This window comes from Magnolia sinica, chromosome 9 (assembly GCF_029962835.1).
Source record: "Magnolia sinica isolate HGM2019 chromosome 9, MsV1, whole genome shotgun sequence".
In the NCBI taxonomy this organism is placed as follows: Eukaryota; Viridiplantae; Streptophyta; class Magnoliopsida; order Magnoliales; family Magnoliaceae; genus Magnolia; species Magnolia sinica.
Window position 1 is genome coordinate 11,245,718 of NC_080581.1, and position 15,071 is coordinate 11,260,788.

Genomic DNA, 15,071 nt, shown 5'->3' on the forward strand with positions numbered 1-15,071 from the left:
ACCAAGGCTACTCGGTTCGGATCGACTCACCCACTCGGGAAGTGCCAGGCACTTCTGTTGAAGACAATAATTGAAATTTGATGGGCATAAATAAACTCTTCTCTCCAACCAGAGATTAAAAAAAAAAACAGTCATCATACCAATCTGAATACCTAATAGAATACTTTTTTACCTTTTCCTTCATTTTATTCAATGGGCAAGATCAGTTGGACATACCTAAAATATTATTGATGGAATCAAACCTTAAGTGGACCCCATGTTACAAATAACAAATTACATTGCCATGTCAGAACCTTATCATGCTTGGACAGCGTTGTGATCCTCCTTGGCTTCTTCCTGAGAAGGCTTCTCTAGCAACATGGCCGCATGCTGTTCTAAAAACTCTTTGCTGTTCATCTCTGTTAATCTGCAACATGGAAATTTTATACGGTTCAGGGCGAGCATTCGATCAAGCAGCCTCAATGGATGTGGACCATCCAACCAGTTGGCCAATACCTCTGTGAGCTGTGGCAGTTGGAAGTTAGGACCATCACATGCATCAGCCCTCTTTGGAACATCACAAATGGTTTAGAGAAATGGTCAAGAACAAAAATTCCAGAGATCCAATGGTTCAAAACACCTGGTAAGTCTCCAATCAATTGGTGGGTCCATATTAATGAATTAAATGGGTGGTAACATTTGCAATATGGTACACAGACATGCACTACATCCATGATTGTAAAATAGCCCTCCCTTGCCGGATGTACTGCCTCAAAAATCTTTGATAGAAAAATCAAAATCCTTCGATTCGTGGCTGCATATAGATGGTAAATAAAAGAAAGTGAAGGCCCATAATTGAAGAAAAGCCAAAGATTGGATGGATTGGATCTTCTGATCCAGGGGAATTTTAGGGTGTGTCCAACTGAAGCGCTCATCAGATCAAAAGCCTTGAGAACTGACATGGATCCTAGTTGCATAGTTCGAACAATGGATTGTCAACTTGTCTGAGTTTTATTTATTTTTACACACGCACACACACTCACGCTGTAGTGGGTTTTCACCACTTGTGGATACTCGAACCCTTGACCAGGTGTTGAAACTCCCGAGAGTCTACCACCCGAGCAAGAGCAAAGATCCAAACTTGTCTGAGTTGACTCATACTCGTTTGAGTCCAATCTAGTTCAGATAGTTATCCGACTCAGACGAGTCACCCTCCCACTTGGGTGAGTCGTGACTCAATTCAGGACTGAACAAGTCGGTCCAAGTCACCAAGGGGGAAAAAAAAAGGGGAAAAAACATGTGGTTCGAACCATACCTACTGATAGTGCGATCTTTTGCAAATCCCAACTCATTGTCCACACAAAGGTCTGAATCGTCATTCTTCCTCGACCGTGAAGACGTTCTAGGTGACATCTTTTGTGCATCGGCAACCGTCACAATTCTATCAAAAAGTCCGGTTGGAGATGCCTCAGCTGTACATAGCAACCTGCCTTTGTTCTCATACATCACCTGCAACCAAAAAGGTAAAATGAAAACGAGAATGAGAAGAGGGGAAGAAAAAAAAAAGGTTCAAGATCTTAAAATTGGAAAGAAAAAAATAATAACACCCGCGATGTGAAATTATAATAAATAAAAAAAATCATGGTAGAAAAAACAGAAAGATATCAGCAAAGAAAGGAGTGATTGAGTGAGATGGTGAAGGGGTTTCACCAATCAGGTGCCTATGTGAAAGTCATGGGAGATATCTAGCTCATTCATCAGTTGCAGACCACCATGGACATGCCCTGGCCTAAAAATGGTCGGAAAAAATATGCCAACTGTCAACATTCAACGTATTCTCGTGGCCCACCTAATGAGCAGCTGGCCTGGGCAGGGCATGTTCATGGTGGTCTCCACAGGATGAAAAAGCTGGATATCTATCATCATTGCCACATCAGCACGTGAAGCGAGGGGCCTCAAGCTCACTCAGGTGAGCCCCATGCACAATTCCTTGGTGGAGAGAGAACAAAAGTGAATAAAGGAAAATAAATAACAAGACACTTAAAAAAGAAATAATAATAATAAACAGGTATGTACCCTTGAGAAATGATCAAGTGGACTGTGTATCAAAACCTTTCCTTGCACCTAGTTGCATCTGGGCTCATTGACATCCAAATCACCTTTCTGGACCATCCATCAGATCCAGTCCACTCTTCATAGGCTTTGAAAAAGTCATGCTGATTGGATGACCCCAAACTGTTGAGTCAGAGGCATGCAAAAATGGATGGACAAGATTGTTCTCAGAAGATAGGTCTAGTCACAGATGCTTAGAACAATCAGATTGATGCGACCTTTTCATAATGGACGAAGTGTGGACTGAACCTAATCAACAGTCTGGATAGGTGATGCAGATGCCAACGAGTCCAAATGCAACGAGGTGCATCAGAAGGTTTCCATATACTGAGCCCATTAGATCATATCTCTCTTTATCCTTTTTCTATGATAGATTTGCACTGGTAAAAGAACCACATCTATGATTTCTTTATTCTACATTGGTCGGGGTACAGGTTTGATGTCAGTAGGAAGGTATACACACACACACATACATAGAGAGAGAGAGAGAGATGGAAGCAATTTTTGGATTGGTGGAATCCAGAAAGTAACTGTGGAAAAAAAAAAAAAAAGGTTTCCGTAAATGTAACATTTTCTGCCGACTGCGATAATAAACTTGTGGACAACGGGTTTCCTTTCCACTGTTTTCCTCAAAAAATGGCATTTCCCCTTTCCTACCAAACACTTGATAATCCTCATTTACACACTTCTTGTGAAACATATTTCACTCTTTGACCATTGATCATCTTACATCTCCCCGGATATGGTGGAAACTAAAACAACCTTTTCAGGATTCTTTTCCACAGATGTCCTGATCCACGATTTTTCTTATACATGACATTTTCTTTTCGAAATCTACATGTTGGATTCCACCAATCCAAACAGCCTGAATAATTCCAGTTTCCAACTAAATGCAAATAAAGACTCCAGGATCATGAGCTGAAAATATAACTGATCATTGAAAACTCATATGAAAATCAGAAACAAACAAAAGCGGCGAGAGAGACTGACACATACATCGACTAAAGTAACAAACCGATATGCTGCTGTCCTATTGTGCATCCCAAATATTGGCACACCTTCCAGTGCAAGAGTATGGAAATTCTCTGCAAGAAAAGAAGTCAAATATATAAGAAGTCCAGAACAAAAATAGAGGAGCACATTACTTCTAAGAGATGCAACCAGCAATATGATGAGGGATCTAATTGAAAATACAAGATGCTTTTCCGTCTCGCATTTCGTCCGACCTGAAGCATTTCAGGAATTGACACGAGGTGGAAAAGGCGGAAAAATGAAATTCAGCATGATACGATTCTTGAAACCCTCACCACACAATCATAATGTGGAGTGAATAAACCTCTGTTTCAACAAATTATCTACTCCACTTACATGTTTGAGCATCCAAATGCACCCTAAAGGAGTTCTAATTGTCAGACAATACAGAAGACTTACTGAACAATCCAAAATAGTCTGCAGCTCCAAGAGGTCTGTCACAGAGTTCCTCAAATGGAAAGTACGCACATCCATTAGCACCCATTGGAACCTGAAAAGAGAGTTCAAAAACATGAAACTTCCTCAGCATATATTCCATAGCAGAACCAAAATGGCTGCTTTTCTTATTTGTACATTTGTACGTATAACCTGCCAATTACTGATTGAAAAAAACAAACCTGCAATTTGCGGCCCATGACAACTTCCACCACTTGTGGACTGGCTACATGTTGTCCAATTAACTGCTGAAACTTTTTCTTCAGAAGTCCAGAGTACTCCAGTCCAACAAAATAGAAACCTTGCTCAGCCTGCAATGCAATTTATAAAACAGAAATATAGCTAGCATGTCACAGCTGTGACAATGATCAAACTAAAATGTATAAAAAAAAGGTTCATCTGTCCATGGCATAATTTCAAATTGAAAAGATCAAAGGACAGATGTCTAATTGACCTATAAGGGAGAGAATGGAAACTTTACCGACGTCATTTTCCGATAGTCAGTGGAAGAACCAATTTCATGAACTAAACATCTCTCCTGCATTGAAAAGTTTACCAGATGTGAGACAAACAAATCGTTTTCTTTTAGTGTTCAAATTGAGGGGTAAAAGTGAAACAATACCATTTAAAATACCTTCAATGTGGCAATAAAGGGTAAGAAAAGGTCCCTCTGCAAGCCACCTTCATAAAGGCTATCTGGAGCACGATTTGAAGTAGCAACAAGAATCTACGCACACACCCCGTCCAAAATTGCCCACACATGAGAATGTTTTCAGTTAATGGCATCGTCATGTAATTTTATAGTGTTGGGAGAAGCATAAAAAAGAAATTGTGGAGAATCCCCAATAGGTAAACTACTTACAACGCCTTTGCTGAATAGATGCCCAAAGAGACGATTCAATATCAATGCATCAGCAACATCAGTCACCTACAAGTTCGAGATAATTCACATAAAATCATAATAAAAACAAAACACAGATAAGCTATAAAATATGCTCAGCAGAAGATTATGGACCTACCATGAGATTTCTTACGTACCATAAATTCATCTAGACATAATAAAATGGACTCATCTGATATCTCTCCTGCAACAACCTCAAGTGGATCTGAGACACCTTTATGCCTCTGTAGTTTACAGCAACCAAGGGAATCACATCTTAAATATCTAGCTACAGTCATTCGCAGATAAGATATGCAAACAACACAACAGAGTTCACAGAGATTGATTTATTCATTGCATTAAGGGTATGTTTGAGAGTATCCAGAAAACCCGTTTACTGCAAAACTAATGCTCAGTTCTTTTTTAGTACTTAGAAATGAACAAGGTATCGTTTCATTTGCAGAAAAGTGGAAAATCAATAACATGTCATTCAAAACGGAGTCACCCCACTGACATTCAACCAAAGTAGATTTGGGGCTTGTAAAGAATTATGTTCCAACTAGATTCCCATATTACTATTAGATGAAGAAATTGCAGAAAAAATCTTACTTGAAGGCGACTATGGACACCCAACATGAAGTCGTGAAAATGGATTCGCTTTTTCCTCCAGTTAGATGGCCTGTGTAAAGAGAATGGAAGTATTAGAAGTCACTAAATCCATTGAGGGGTGGACAAACATATAGTTTTATGGCTCAGATTTCAATTACCTTGCAACTTACCCATAACAAACAACCCATTTGGGATATTAAATCAAGATCTAAAACTACCATGAAATATTCACTGAGGAGAATTAGGTCTCTTGTCTACTCTACAAATCAGAATAGGAATAAATTTTCTCATTGATGTTGACATTCTTCAAGTTCATGCTGGTAAAATCATCAACATATATGTAAGAACTAGAACCTTATGACCAAAGGTCCTCTTCAAGATCCTAGGGGAAGCCTTACAACTGGTTTACTCCATACATCACCATTTCAAATTTAGAAATGCAAGTAAAACATACGGTTTTAAAGAATAACCTATATCCCAAAGAGATGGATTGTAGTGGAAATGGTGTTATTTTCAAGATGCAAATAACTTTCCAAATAAAAACACGACTTTCTTGAGAATTCTATAAGCTACATATGGTGGTGTGATATCCACTGCATTCTTAAGCATCTATGTCATAAGCAATCGTTGCTTACATGAGACTCCTACTATGTTCAAGGACTTGAAGAATCACCAATGAAAGGATCTAAAAGTACAAAAAACGAACTGTTACTCACAACTGGTCATAAAACAAGTCCATCATCATCGTTTTTCCAGTGCCCACTCCTCCATACAGGTAAAGTCCTTTGACAGGTGAATATGAAGCCTGCGGTAAGAAACGGGACCATAACCACCTACTCCTGGAAGATGATGATGCACCAAAAAGGTGGCTTTGTTAGACAAAACATGGAATTCAAAGAAAACCACATGCAAATTCACTTGCTTCGAGAAACCCATTAGCCTTGACGAATATAATGCGCTCTAGCATGCCAAACAATGTCTAGGTAAAAGAGAACATGGCAATGAATGGGTTACCTCCCAGCTTTCTCAGAAGCCGCATACCGATCCAATCGACAGGTATCAGCTGATTCCACAAGTTCATCGTAGAGTCTTTGAAGTGCTCTAAGGATGTCAACCTGAGCCCACCATTTTTAAGAATGAGATCCAAGCATATTAAACATTTTGTGCCAATTTGTGTTGGATGAATTGAAAATGTTTTCAGTTATGACCAATCCAGACAATATGGCTCCACAATGACATGTCAGTTGTCTTTTCACAGAGGACCATTGCGGGGTCATCCACACGGTGAAAAGGAAATGAAGAAATGGAGATATTGTTACAACTTGTAGGGAATGGAAATATACAACAATTTATTTGGGTGATTCAGTTTCTATATCCAACAGAATGCATTCTCACCAAATCATGGTTCAGGTAAGATTGGGACATTTCTGTTTTTATCTCAACCACAATTTGGGGTGAAAAAAACCTGAAAAATCAACCCACTTAATGCACATTCTGTTTTCTGATCATGTGGCCCAAATACCAAGTGCACTAAAAGCTTGGGAAGCCCTGACAGCCACAATTTGGGAGTATACAACAGCTCTACCTTAAATAATATGTGCAAAGACTGGCTTGTACCTGGAAGCTGTCACCATCGGCAAGTTCCCCAGCTGCAATTCTTCGCTCATACTCTGCGAGGGGACCTCCTCCCCCAACATCTGTAACTGAACCTGACACTGGAGTCAACACCAATAACAAATCATGCAAAGATAAAAGATAAATACTGATTCTACAGAAGGTAAAACCGAATTGATCCCATCTAACAGGGCTCATGATTCAGACAAGCCACCATGGCAAACACGCGAGATCCAAGCCACTCATTAGCTGAACCCCACTTGAATTACGAACCCTGGAAAATCAGGTCAGGCCGCTCATCAGGTGTGCTACATGAGTACAAAAGACGTGTGCAGCTTAAAAAAGAAAAGACCACAACCCAAATTCAACGTACATGCACTGCTCACTGGATGAGTACACCAGTCTGATTTTTGGTCCAGTGCATCCATACATTGAGGCCCGCCCATCGATGATTGGCTTAGGTCTCGCACAGATGTGCTGTGTCAACACATGCGTGCACATGGGTCCTGTTGGCATTTCTGTTCTGAATTTCACTAAAATTGAATAGCAAAAAAGGCTGTGATCAGAAGAAAAACCTTCACTGGTTTCTTTTGCAGCAGGGGTGTATAGCGCCCTAGATATCATCACATGATGCAAGTATCTATCCAATTCATTACTGCAAGATGGCAAAAATGAGGAAACCCCAACTGGATTATCCAAAATTCTTTGCCTTCTTCTACCAAAGCCATTCAAAAAAGCCTCTCCTTTCCGAAGCCGGGAAGCTGACCGAACATGACGGACAGCTCGAACTATTGATCTCATCTTCTTCAATTCAGTATCCAATTGCAAGTAGCATACAAACCAGTAGCAGCAGTTTCGGCAAAATGGAATTTTCAGGACAGCTATGGTCAATAAATTATCACCTCGTATTGACGAAACGTCACTGAACAAGAAGCAACGAAAAAAAATTAGGATTCCAAAAAAAATTAAAAAAATCATATCATCAAATTGAAATCCTTCTGATAAAATCAAACTAAATTACAAATGGAAAAAAGGACCTTCTGATAAAATCGAAATAAAACATCCCACAGTAAAAAATAAAATAAAAAAGAAAAAAGAAAAAAAGAAAAAAAATCATAAATCACCAAAATATAATTCCAAGTACTACAATAAGAAATAAATACCAAAACTTTCTCCATTGCTCTTATCAAAATCAAAATCATACCAACAAATCAATATAGAAAAGTCAAATAAAATATTTCAAAAATTACAACTAATAACGGTCAAAATCGAACAATTCTAACAAAAAATAAAAAAATAAAAAAATAAAAAAAATCTAACAAAGTCAAAACCAACATAAAACATGTAAAATAAAATAAAATACAATATTAATCAAAATCAAATAAAAACCTCCAAAACTCGACATCAAAACCCACCCTCCATTGCATCAAATTCCTTTTCGATCTTCATTAAAATACAATTAAAAATTCTTTTTAAAAAAAGGGAAATTCAAAGACTTCAGAACATACCTGAATCCAGAGACTTCAACACGATCTCTGCCGCGTGAAAATCGAATCTTTTACAGCTCAATTCCAGAATACGTATAAAAGATCGATTTCTGAAATAAAATAAAGAAAATTGAAGGATTTTGAATTCTCACTCTTTATTGTTTGGGGAAGAATCGAGAAAAAACCCTAGTTTTAAGGAGAAATCCCTGGAAAGATGGAGAATAGAGAGAGAGAGAGAGAGAATATGGGATTGGGTTTGCTGCTGATGCAGCTGCAGGCATTCTCAAAAACGTTTTCGTTTTTTACCTTTTCTATTCTACGGCTCCGAGAAAGAGGAGGAGAGAATAAACGATCAGATACATACGGTTGTATCATAAGTTATGGTACACTCATTTTCTTGTAGGACAAATTGTCATCTATTTGTGTAATCTTGACCGTTCAAAACATAAGGCCCACTATTATTATCATATGGTAGGAAAATAAGGATGATTTACCTACCAATCAGTACACAGAATCAAAATCAGCAGAAAACCTATGGTATAGGTTAGTTTTCCTTTGTGGCCCATCCAACTAGTGGATCAGATTAATTTTTACACTATATAGTTATCTTGATGTGGATCACTTTTTTTTTAACGGTTTTGATATTCTGCATACGTGAGACTTTGAAATAATGGTTGTTTGGTAAGTTACGATACGCCGATTGCACTCGCTTGAGTGCTTTAAAGGTGCACGCACGTCACATGCGTACAGACTCACGCGGGGTATAAGATCGGATGGATGATCCAGAGATTCTCCACCGTACATGATCCATGAATTGAAAATAAAGGGAAAGACGATCATCAGGTGGGCCATATTTGCATGGAATTAGAACTGGTGATGAATTTATTGGACTGTTCATTTATTTTGTATAGATGTGTCCGATCTGATAACAATGTAGCTTTGTTTTTATAGTTATAGAATCTATATCGCATTGATATGCTGATGAACGGTTCTGATGTCGTGCACGTGTTTATTGTACCACGTGTGGGCGAGTGGATTTCCGCGTGCCGTAGGCAAGTGGTACAAGTTATTTTGCTGACCGCTCACTTTCTTACGTGTGACCCACGTGATGAACGGAGGATTCTGAGTGAAATCCATTTGTGATATTGCGCCACGTATGCTGCAGAGCCGCTCGTCGTCTCACGCGCGCGAGTACATATTATTCATCGAATGACATGTGCACAGACGAGGTGTCGGAGATGCTACAAGTTTGCGCAACCGTCCATTAATACGGGAGGAAAAATCTAGTGGTCTGAGAGAGTACAAATATCTATATACATGCAAATAATTTATTTAAATTTCAAATATAATAAAGTCAATCCAAGCCGTTAAATATGTATACTACCAAATTTAGTATATACTGATATTCATTTGATGATTTTACGTAAAAATAGTGGATATTTATATGTTCAATTGGATGGTCGACTGATTTTATTTTAAAATAATTATTAACGGATACCAGTATGTAAGATTGAGATCATCCATCACGCGCATCTGCCGTATAAAATGGGACCCACTATTTGAACGGTTTCGATTAACTTACGCGTATGGGTAGCCCTGCAACAACCCACCATATCCAGTGAATCTTGATTCCGATTCCCGAGTGCGCTTTTGATTTAAAAAAGACGATTGAAAGCAGAATTATTGGCGAGTTATTCGATACTCTGGTTCCGTGCGGCGCTTGACATGCAGGCACTCAGGAGTGTTACATGTGTCATATATTAACTAAAAATGGACCGACTAAATTGTGTAAAAAATGTTTCGCAATTACATTTTTTTTTAAAAAAAATCATATTTCTTAGATAATTCGGACGCGGACTGCGGACTACCCCGCCCGTCCCTAGCTCCGAACGGGCAGATCTGTCGGCGGGCCCACCGTGATGTATCTGTACATCCAAGCCATCAATCCCTTTTCTCGTAATATTCTAAGGCATAAACACTAAAATGAGGCAGATCCAACGCTCAAGTGGATCACACCAAATAATAAGCATAGTTGCGTTAAAATACACAAAGCATTAAATGTCGGTTGCATTAAATGCCAGAGTCATCTGTGGTGTGGTGCATTTGGCCGTTGGATCTGCCTTATTTTTATTTTGATGCTTAAAGTAATACGAGAAAAGAAATAGATGGCTTAGATGTAAAGATACATCACGGTGGGCCCGCCCACAGAACTGCCGTTGGGAGATAGGGCGTCGCGGGGTGGTAGGCAATCCGCGTCTGATTAGTAGATACTGTTTGCTTAAATAATACCAATGGACATTTTCATTTAGGACCGTTCATTAAATGTCCATTAATCTGATAGTCAGGTAATTAAATAATATAAACTTTTTTTATGTGATACACTGAAATTGTTTTATAAAATTTGGATGGTTTAATGGGAACTATTTTATTCCACATTTGCAATTTAGAAGTACATTGAATTACACCCAGTTCCATAGCTCAACTGGCAGACTGAGTGGAGTTACCTCGTTTCAACACTGGAGTTCTTGAAGTTCACAGCTTTATTAGACCGCCAAAGGAAGCTGCAGTGATAATGGCACTTACCGTTGAAACCTTTCCAAGCGCCACCTTGATGTTTTTTTACCATCCACCCTATTCATAAGGTCATGTAAGCATCGATGAAGTGAGAAAACAAATATCATCTTGATCTAAGACTTCTTCAGCTGTCAAGAAGTTTTTAATGGTGGACGTTTTAAGACATATACCTGACTTCTTTTTTTTTTTGTCTCATATCTTAACATGATCTTATAAAAACGATGAACGGCATGGATCAAACACTTACATCACAGTGGGACCCACAGAGCCGTCCGGGCGGGGGAAGGACGCAATCCGCGTCCCTAACACGCAACTCTACGAGGCGAACGGATTAGGTATGACCCCGCCCCACTCAAGATGGCACGGCCCTTACCATGTGGCCCACCTTGATGTATATATTCTGTATCCACGCCGTCCATCCATTTTTTTCAGATCATTTTAGGATATTTAACCAAAAACGAAGCAGATCAAATTATCAGGTGGACCACGCTATAGGAAACAGTGTTGATCGAACACCTACCATTGGAAAATTCTTAGAGCACACCTTAATGTTTAGGTAGTGTTTATTTGCCAACCAATCTCTTGGCAAGGTCACATAAACCTGGATGAAGGGAAAAAAAACTTATATCATGTTGATCCAGAATGTGAGTGACCCTCAAACAGTCAACCACCACTGTTTGGTAGTTTCCTATGGTATGGTCCACCTGATAATTGGATCTGCTTTATTTTCGCTATAATTCCCTAATATAGAAGAACGGATGGACGGCGTGGATATAAAATACATACATAAAGGTGGCCCCAGGCCGCACCGTCTCGGGTGACGCCGAGATCTCACCTAATCCGCTCCACTCTAATTTGGACGCGTATTTTCTGCGAAAGCTTCCGGCGAAAGCTAGAAGCTCCTACGCTGGAAACAGAGGTGGAGCCCACTGCGATGTTTGTAAGGAATCTAGTCCATTCATCCGTTTTCTGAGCTCATTTTCTGAAATCAAACCAAAATGAAGCAGGATTCAAGACTCAAGTGGGCATTACTAAAAGAGAAGATTAGAAAAATTGCTACCGTTGAAACCTTCTTGGGGTCGACAGTGATATTTACATGCCATCTATACCGTTCAGGACCTCGTTCCCACTGGGATTAACTGAAAACACAAATATTAACATAATTCACTTCTGTGGCCCCATGAATATTTCAACTGTGGATGTTCAATTCTCACATCATCGGCCCACTTAAGCAATGGATCTGGTTCATTTAAAAAAATAAAAATAAATTGTTAGCTTGTTAGTACACCCCAGGTCCCTCTACATGCATGCGGCTTTATGCGGACCATTGTTTGTTGGTAGGTTTAAACACTGAGGTCTTGGTATCGATTACCCGGTGGCTACAAAGCTTGTACTAAGCTAAACCTTAAAAAAAAGTGTCTAGCTCGTGTCAAAGCTCTATGGGACTGACCATAATTCGTCTGTTTTATCCAAGCCGTTCATATATTTTTGCTTATCATTTTAGAGAGTGAGGTCCGTTCAAAGCTCATTTGAACCACACCATTGAAAACAGTGGTAAGAATGATGTGCACCATTGAAACCTTCCCAGGGCCACAGTGATGTTTTTTAAAGCATCCATCCTGTTTGTAAGCTCACACACAAATGGATGAAGGCTAGACGAAAATTTCAGCTTGATCCAAAACTTTTGTAGACGTTGGGAAGTTTTCAACAGATGGATGGACTGTCATATTTAGGCTCATGCCCTAAAATTAGCTACCGAATGGTCGGACCGTGCAGAAAAACACCTGCATCATGGTGGGGGCCACAGAACTTTGACACCGGCTAGCTAGGGCCACCAGCCAAACCGGGTCGCACCTACACGCGGTGGATTCCACGTGATGCGTGGTGGAGATGAACGCTGTCTAGCTAGTGACAGTGCCGGGTGGCTACTCGTCGATGCTTTTTGGGCCCCAGCATGAGGTATGTGATCTATCCACGCTGTCCATCCATTTTTCTAAATCCCTGTATGGCTTTATTCTAGAAATTAGGCAGATGTAACTCTTAGGTGGACCACAAAAAAAGTAGTGATTAAATGTCCACCATTAAAAATTTCCTAGGGCACACGGTAATATTTATTTGACATACAACCTGTTAATTATGTCCCACATACCTTGACGAACGGAAAAAACAAACATCAGCTTGATCCAAAGCTTTTTTTAACCCCCGAGGCGTTTTCAATGGTAGGCATTCGGTCAACACTGCTTCCTTTGATGTAGTTTACTTGAGATTGGAATCTACTTCATTTTTAGGATTGTAATATAAAATTATCTGAAAAAATGGATGGACGGTGTGGATGAAATACATACATCAGGGTGTGGGCCACAGAGCACCGAGCCGTAGCAGCGGCGTCAGTAGCGAAACCGCGTCCCGTTAAGCGAATGCTGAGCGTACTCGCACGAATACACTAAAAGTACACTCCCCTCAGGTGTGAAGACATGACACATATGTGTGTATCTGAGCCGTTCATCAGGCGACCCGCACAGTTTAGTTAGCATAGGTCAAAGACGAAGCCGATATAATTATCAGGTGGGCCACATCAGTATAAGAAAGCATCAGATATAGGGTGGGGTGTACTTAATTTTGTGCGCGTATGTGGGCAGATTGATGATCAGATCAACCTAATTTCAGGAACTAGACAACAGGGTGGGGTTTGCTTGCCATCATATCTTAGGACATTCACGAAAAAGGAAACTCTTTAACATCCACTGTCGGTAGCGGATGAGGTGTTTTTTTTTTTTTGGTTTGAGTTAGTCTGTTAGTACACGATGTCAATACACACACTCCGTGTTAGCCACCCGCATTAGGGATAGATACAAGACCTCAAGTGTTGAAACGAGGTATCTCCGACCAGTCTGCCAGTTGAGCTATGGATAACTCGTTAACATCCACCGTCGGTAGTGGATGAGGTGTTGCCCGAGTAACACATTTGTAGGTTTTATCCTTTCTGTGGGGCCTACCTTGATTATGTATTTTATATCCACTCCGTCCACCTGTTTTCTCGTACTATTTTAAGAAATAGTGGAAACATTAAGCATTTCCAAATGTCACGTGGAACACACCATAAGAAACAGTAGTCATCGAACGTTCACCATTAAAACTTCCTCGAGCCTACCATAGGAAGATCCTTTAATGTCATTTTCCATCCATCCGTTGATAAGGTCAAACAGACCTGGATGAAGGGAAAAACAAAGATCAGATTGATCCAATACTTTCACAGGCTACAGAAAGTTTTTAATGCTCATTCACCACCTTTTCCGATTGTGTGGTCCACCGAAGTGTATGGTGTGGCCCACCGAAGTGTATCTGCTGAAGTTTTGATATAAAGTACTAAAATGAGCTGAAAAAACGGAAGGGCAGCGTTGACATACAACACATTTATCAAGATGCCCCCGCAAGGCAAGGGTAACATCCCTCGTTGATCCTTACCGTTGCTCGGGTGGTAGACTCTCAGGAGTTTCAACACCCGGTCAAGGGTTCGAGCATCCATAGGTGATGAAACTCCACTAGTGTGAGTGCGTGGGGGTGTGTGCGCGTGTGTAATTAAAAAATAAAAATAAAAAAAATAGAAAAAAGATAAAAAAGGGTAACATCCCTCGCATTTTTGTGGTTCTCAACGCCAAATGTACCAGTCAGGGGAATGATACTCCATCTGCGAGTGATGCTTGATAAGCAGGCGCTCGGAAATAGTACACATGGCAAATACTTACTCAAACCAAACCGACTAAACTGTGGAACACACCGTTGCTGAGTTAAATTCTAAAAATCAGATTGGTTGAAAAATCCTATCCTCTGATTATTGGACGGTAATTTTTTGAAATAGAACCATTAGATATTTTCATTTTATACCGTCCAATAAATGTCTAACAATCTAATAGCTGGATAACCAAATAAAAATAGTTTTTGGTTCATGATACGTCTAAACTGGTAGTAATAATTTGGACGGTTCAGTTTGAATTACTTATATGCTGCCACATATGTAATTTCTCAATAAATTTCTAGTGCATGCGTATCATCCATCACGTTCTTCCAGCGTATCAAAAGTATTCCTCTTTCCTACTTCTGGTGATTCTCATTCCTACCAAAGCTAATGCTTGTTTGCCAGGTATTAGGTGAGACTGGGTTTTGCTGTTTGTGCCTCTGCTGTACCGTAGAATGTGACTGGGTACTGTCCCTGTCAGGATTTCACTGTCCCACTCACCTTAGAAACTCGTGACGCTGTTCGATTTCACTATCTGTGGAGAATCGAACCCTGGACCTGGTGTTGAAACTCACACCGAACTCGGTGGTGTGTTGACGTCACCAAGTTTTGT

At 39.9% G+C, this 15,071-nt stretch overlaps 1 protein-coding gene across 2 annotated transcripts; it reads right to left on the reverse strand.

The window, feature by feature from the left end:
• Positions 1-206: 206 nt before the first annotated feature.
• LOC131256885 (uncharacterized) lies at positions 207-8,439 on the reverse strand. Of its 2 annotated transcripts, XM_058257968.1 has the most exons (15): positions 8,170-8,439; positions 7,237-7,583; positions 6,665-6,750; positions 6,062-6,162; positions 5,764-5,886; positions 5,048-5,117; positions 4,597-4,683; positions 4,421-4,486; positions 4,193-4,285; positions 4,040-4,096; positions 3,741-3,869; positions 3,523-3,613; positions 3,088-3,176; positions 1,295-1,488; positions 207-406 (listed from the first exon to the last, which is right to left on the reverse strand). In XM_058257968.1, exons 2-15 carry the CDS (start codon positions 7,460-7,462, stop codon positions 298-300), a joined length of 1,521 nt encoding a protein of 506 aa, XP_058113951.1. In that variant the 5' UTR covers positions 7,463-7,583; positions 8,170-8,439; the 3' UTR covers positions 207-297. The 2 variants fall into 2 exon arrangements, with proteins under 2 accessions (XP_058113951.1, XP_058113952.1); XM_058257969.1 differs by lacking the exon at positions 4,597-4,683.
• Positions 8,440-15,071: the final 6,632 nt, after the last annotated feature.

Excerpts from the sequence above, each read along its gene's own strand:
- LOC131256885 (XM_058257968.1), bottom strand. The coding sequence starts at position 7,462 with ATGAGATCAATAGTTCGAGCTGTCCGTCATGTTCGGTCAGCTTCCCGG. Across the intron at positions 6,163-6,664 it reads CCGATGGTGACAGCTTCCAG|GTTGACATCCTTAGAGCACT; the intron begins GTACAAGCCAGT and ends TGGTGGGCTCAG. Across the intron at positions 5,118-5,763 it reads GACTTGTTTTATGACCAGTT|GCCATCTAACTGGAGGAAAA; the intron begins GTGAGTAACAGT and ends CTCTTTACACAG.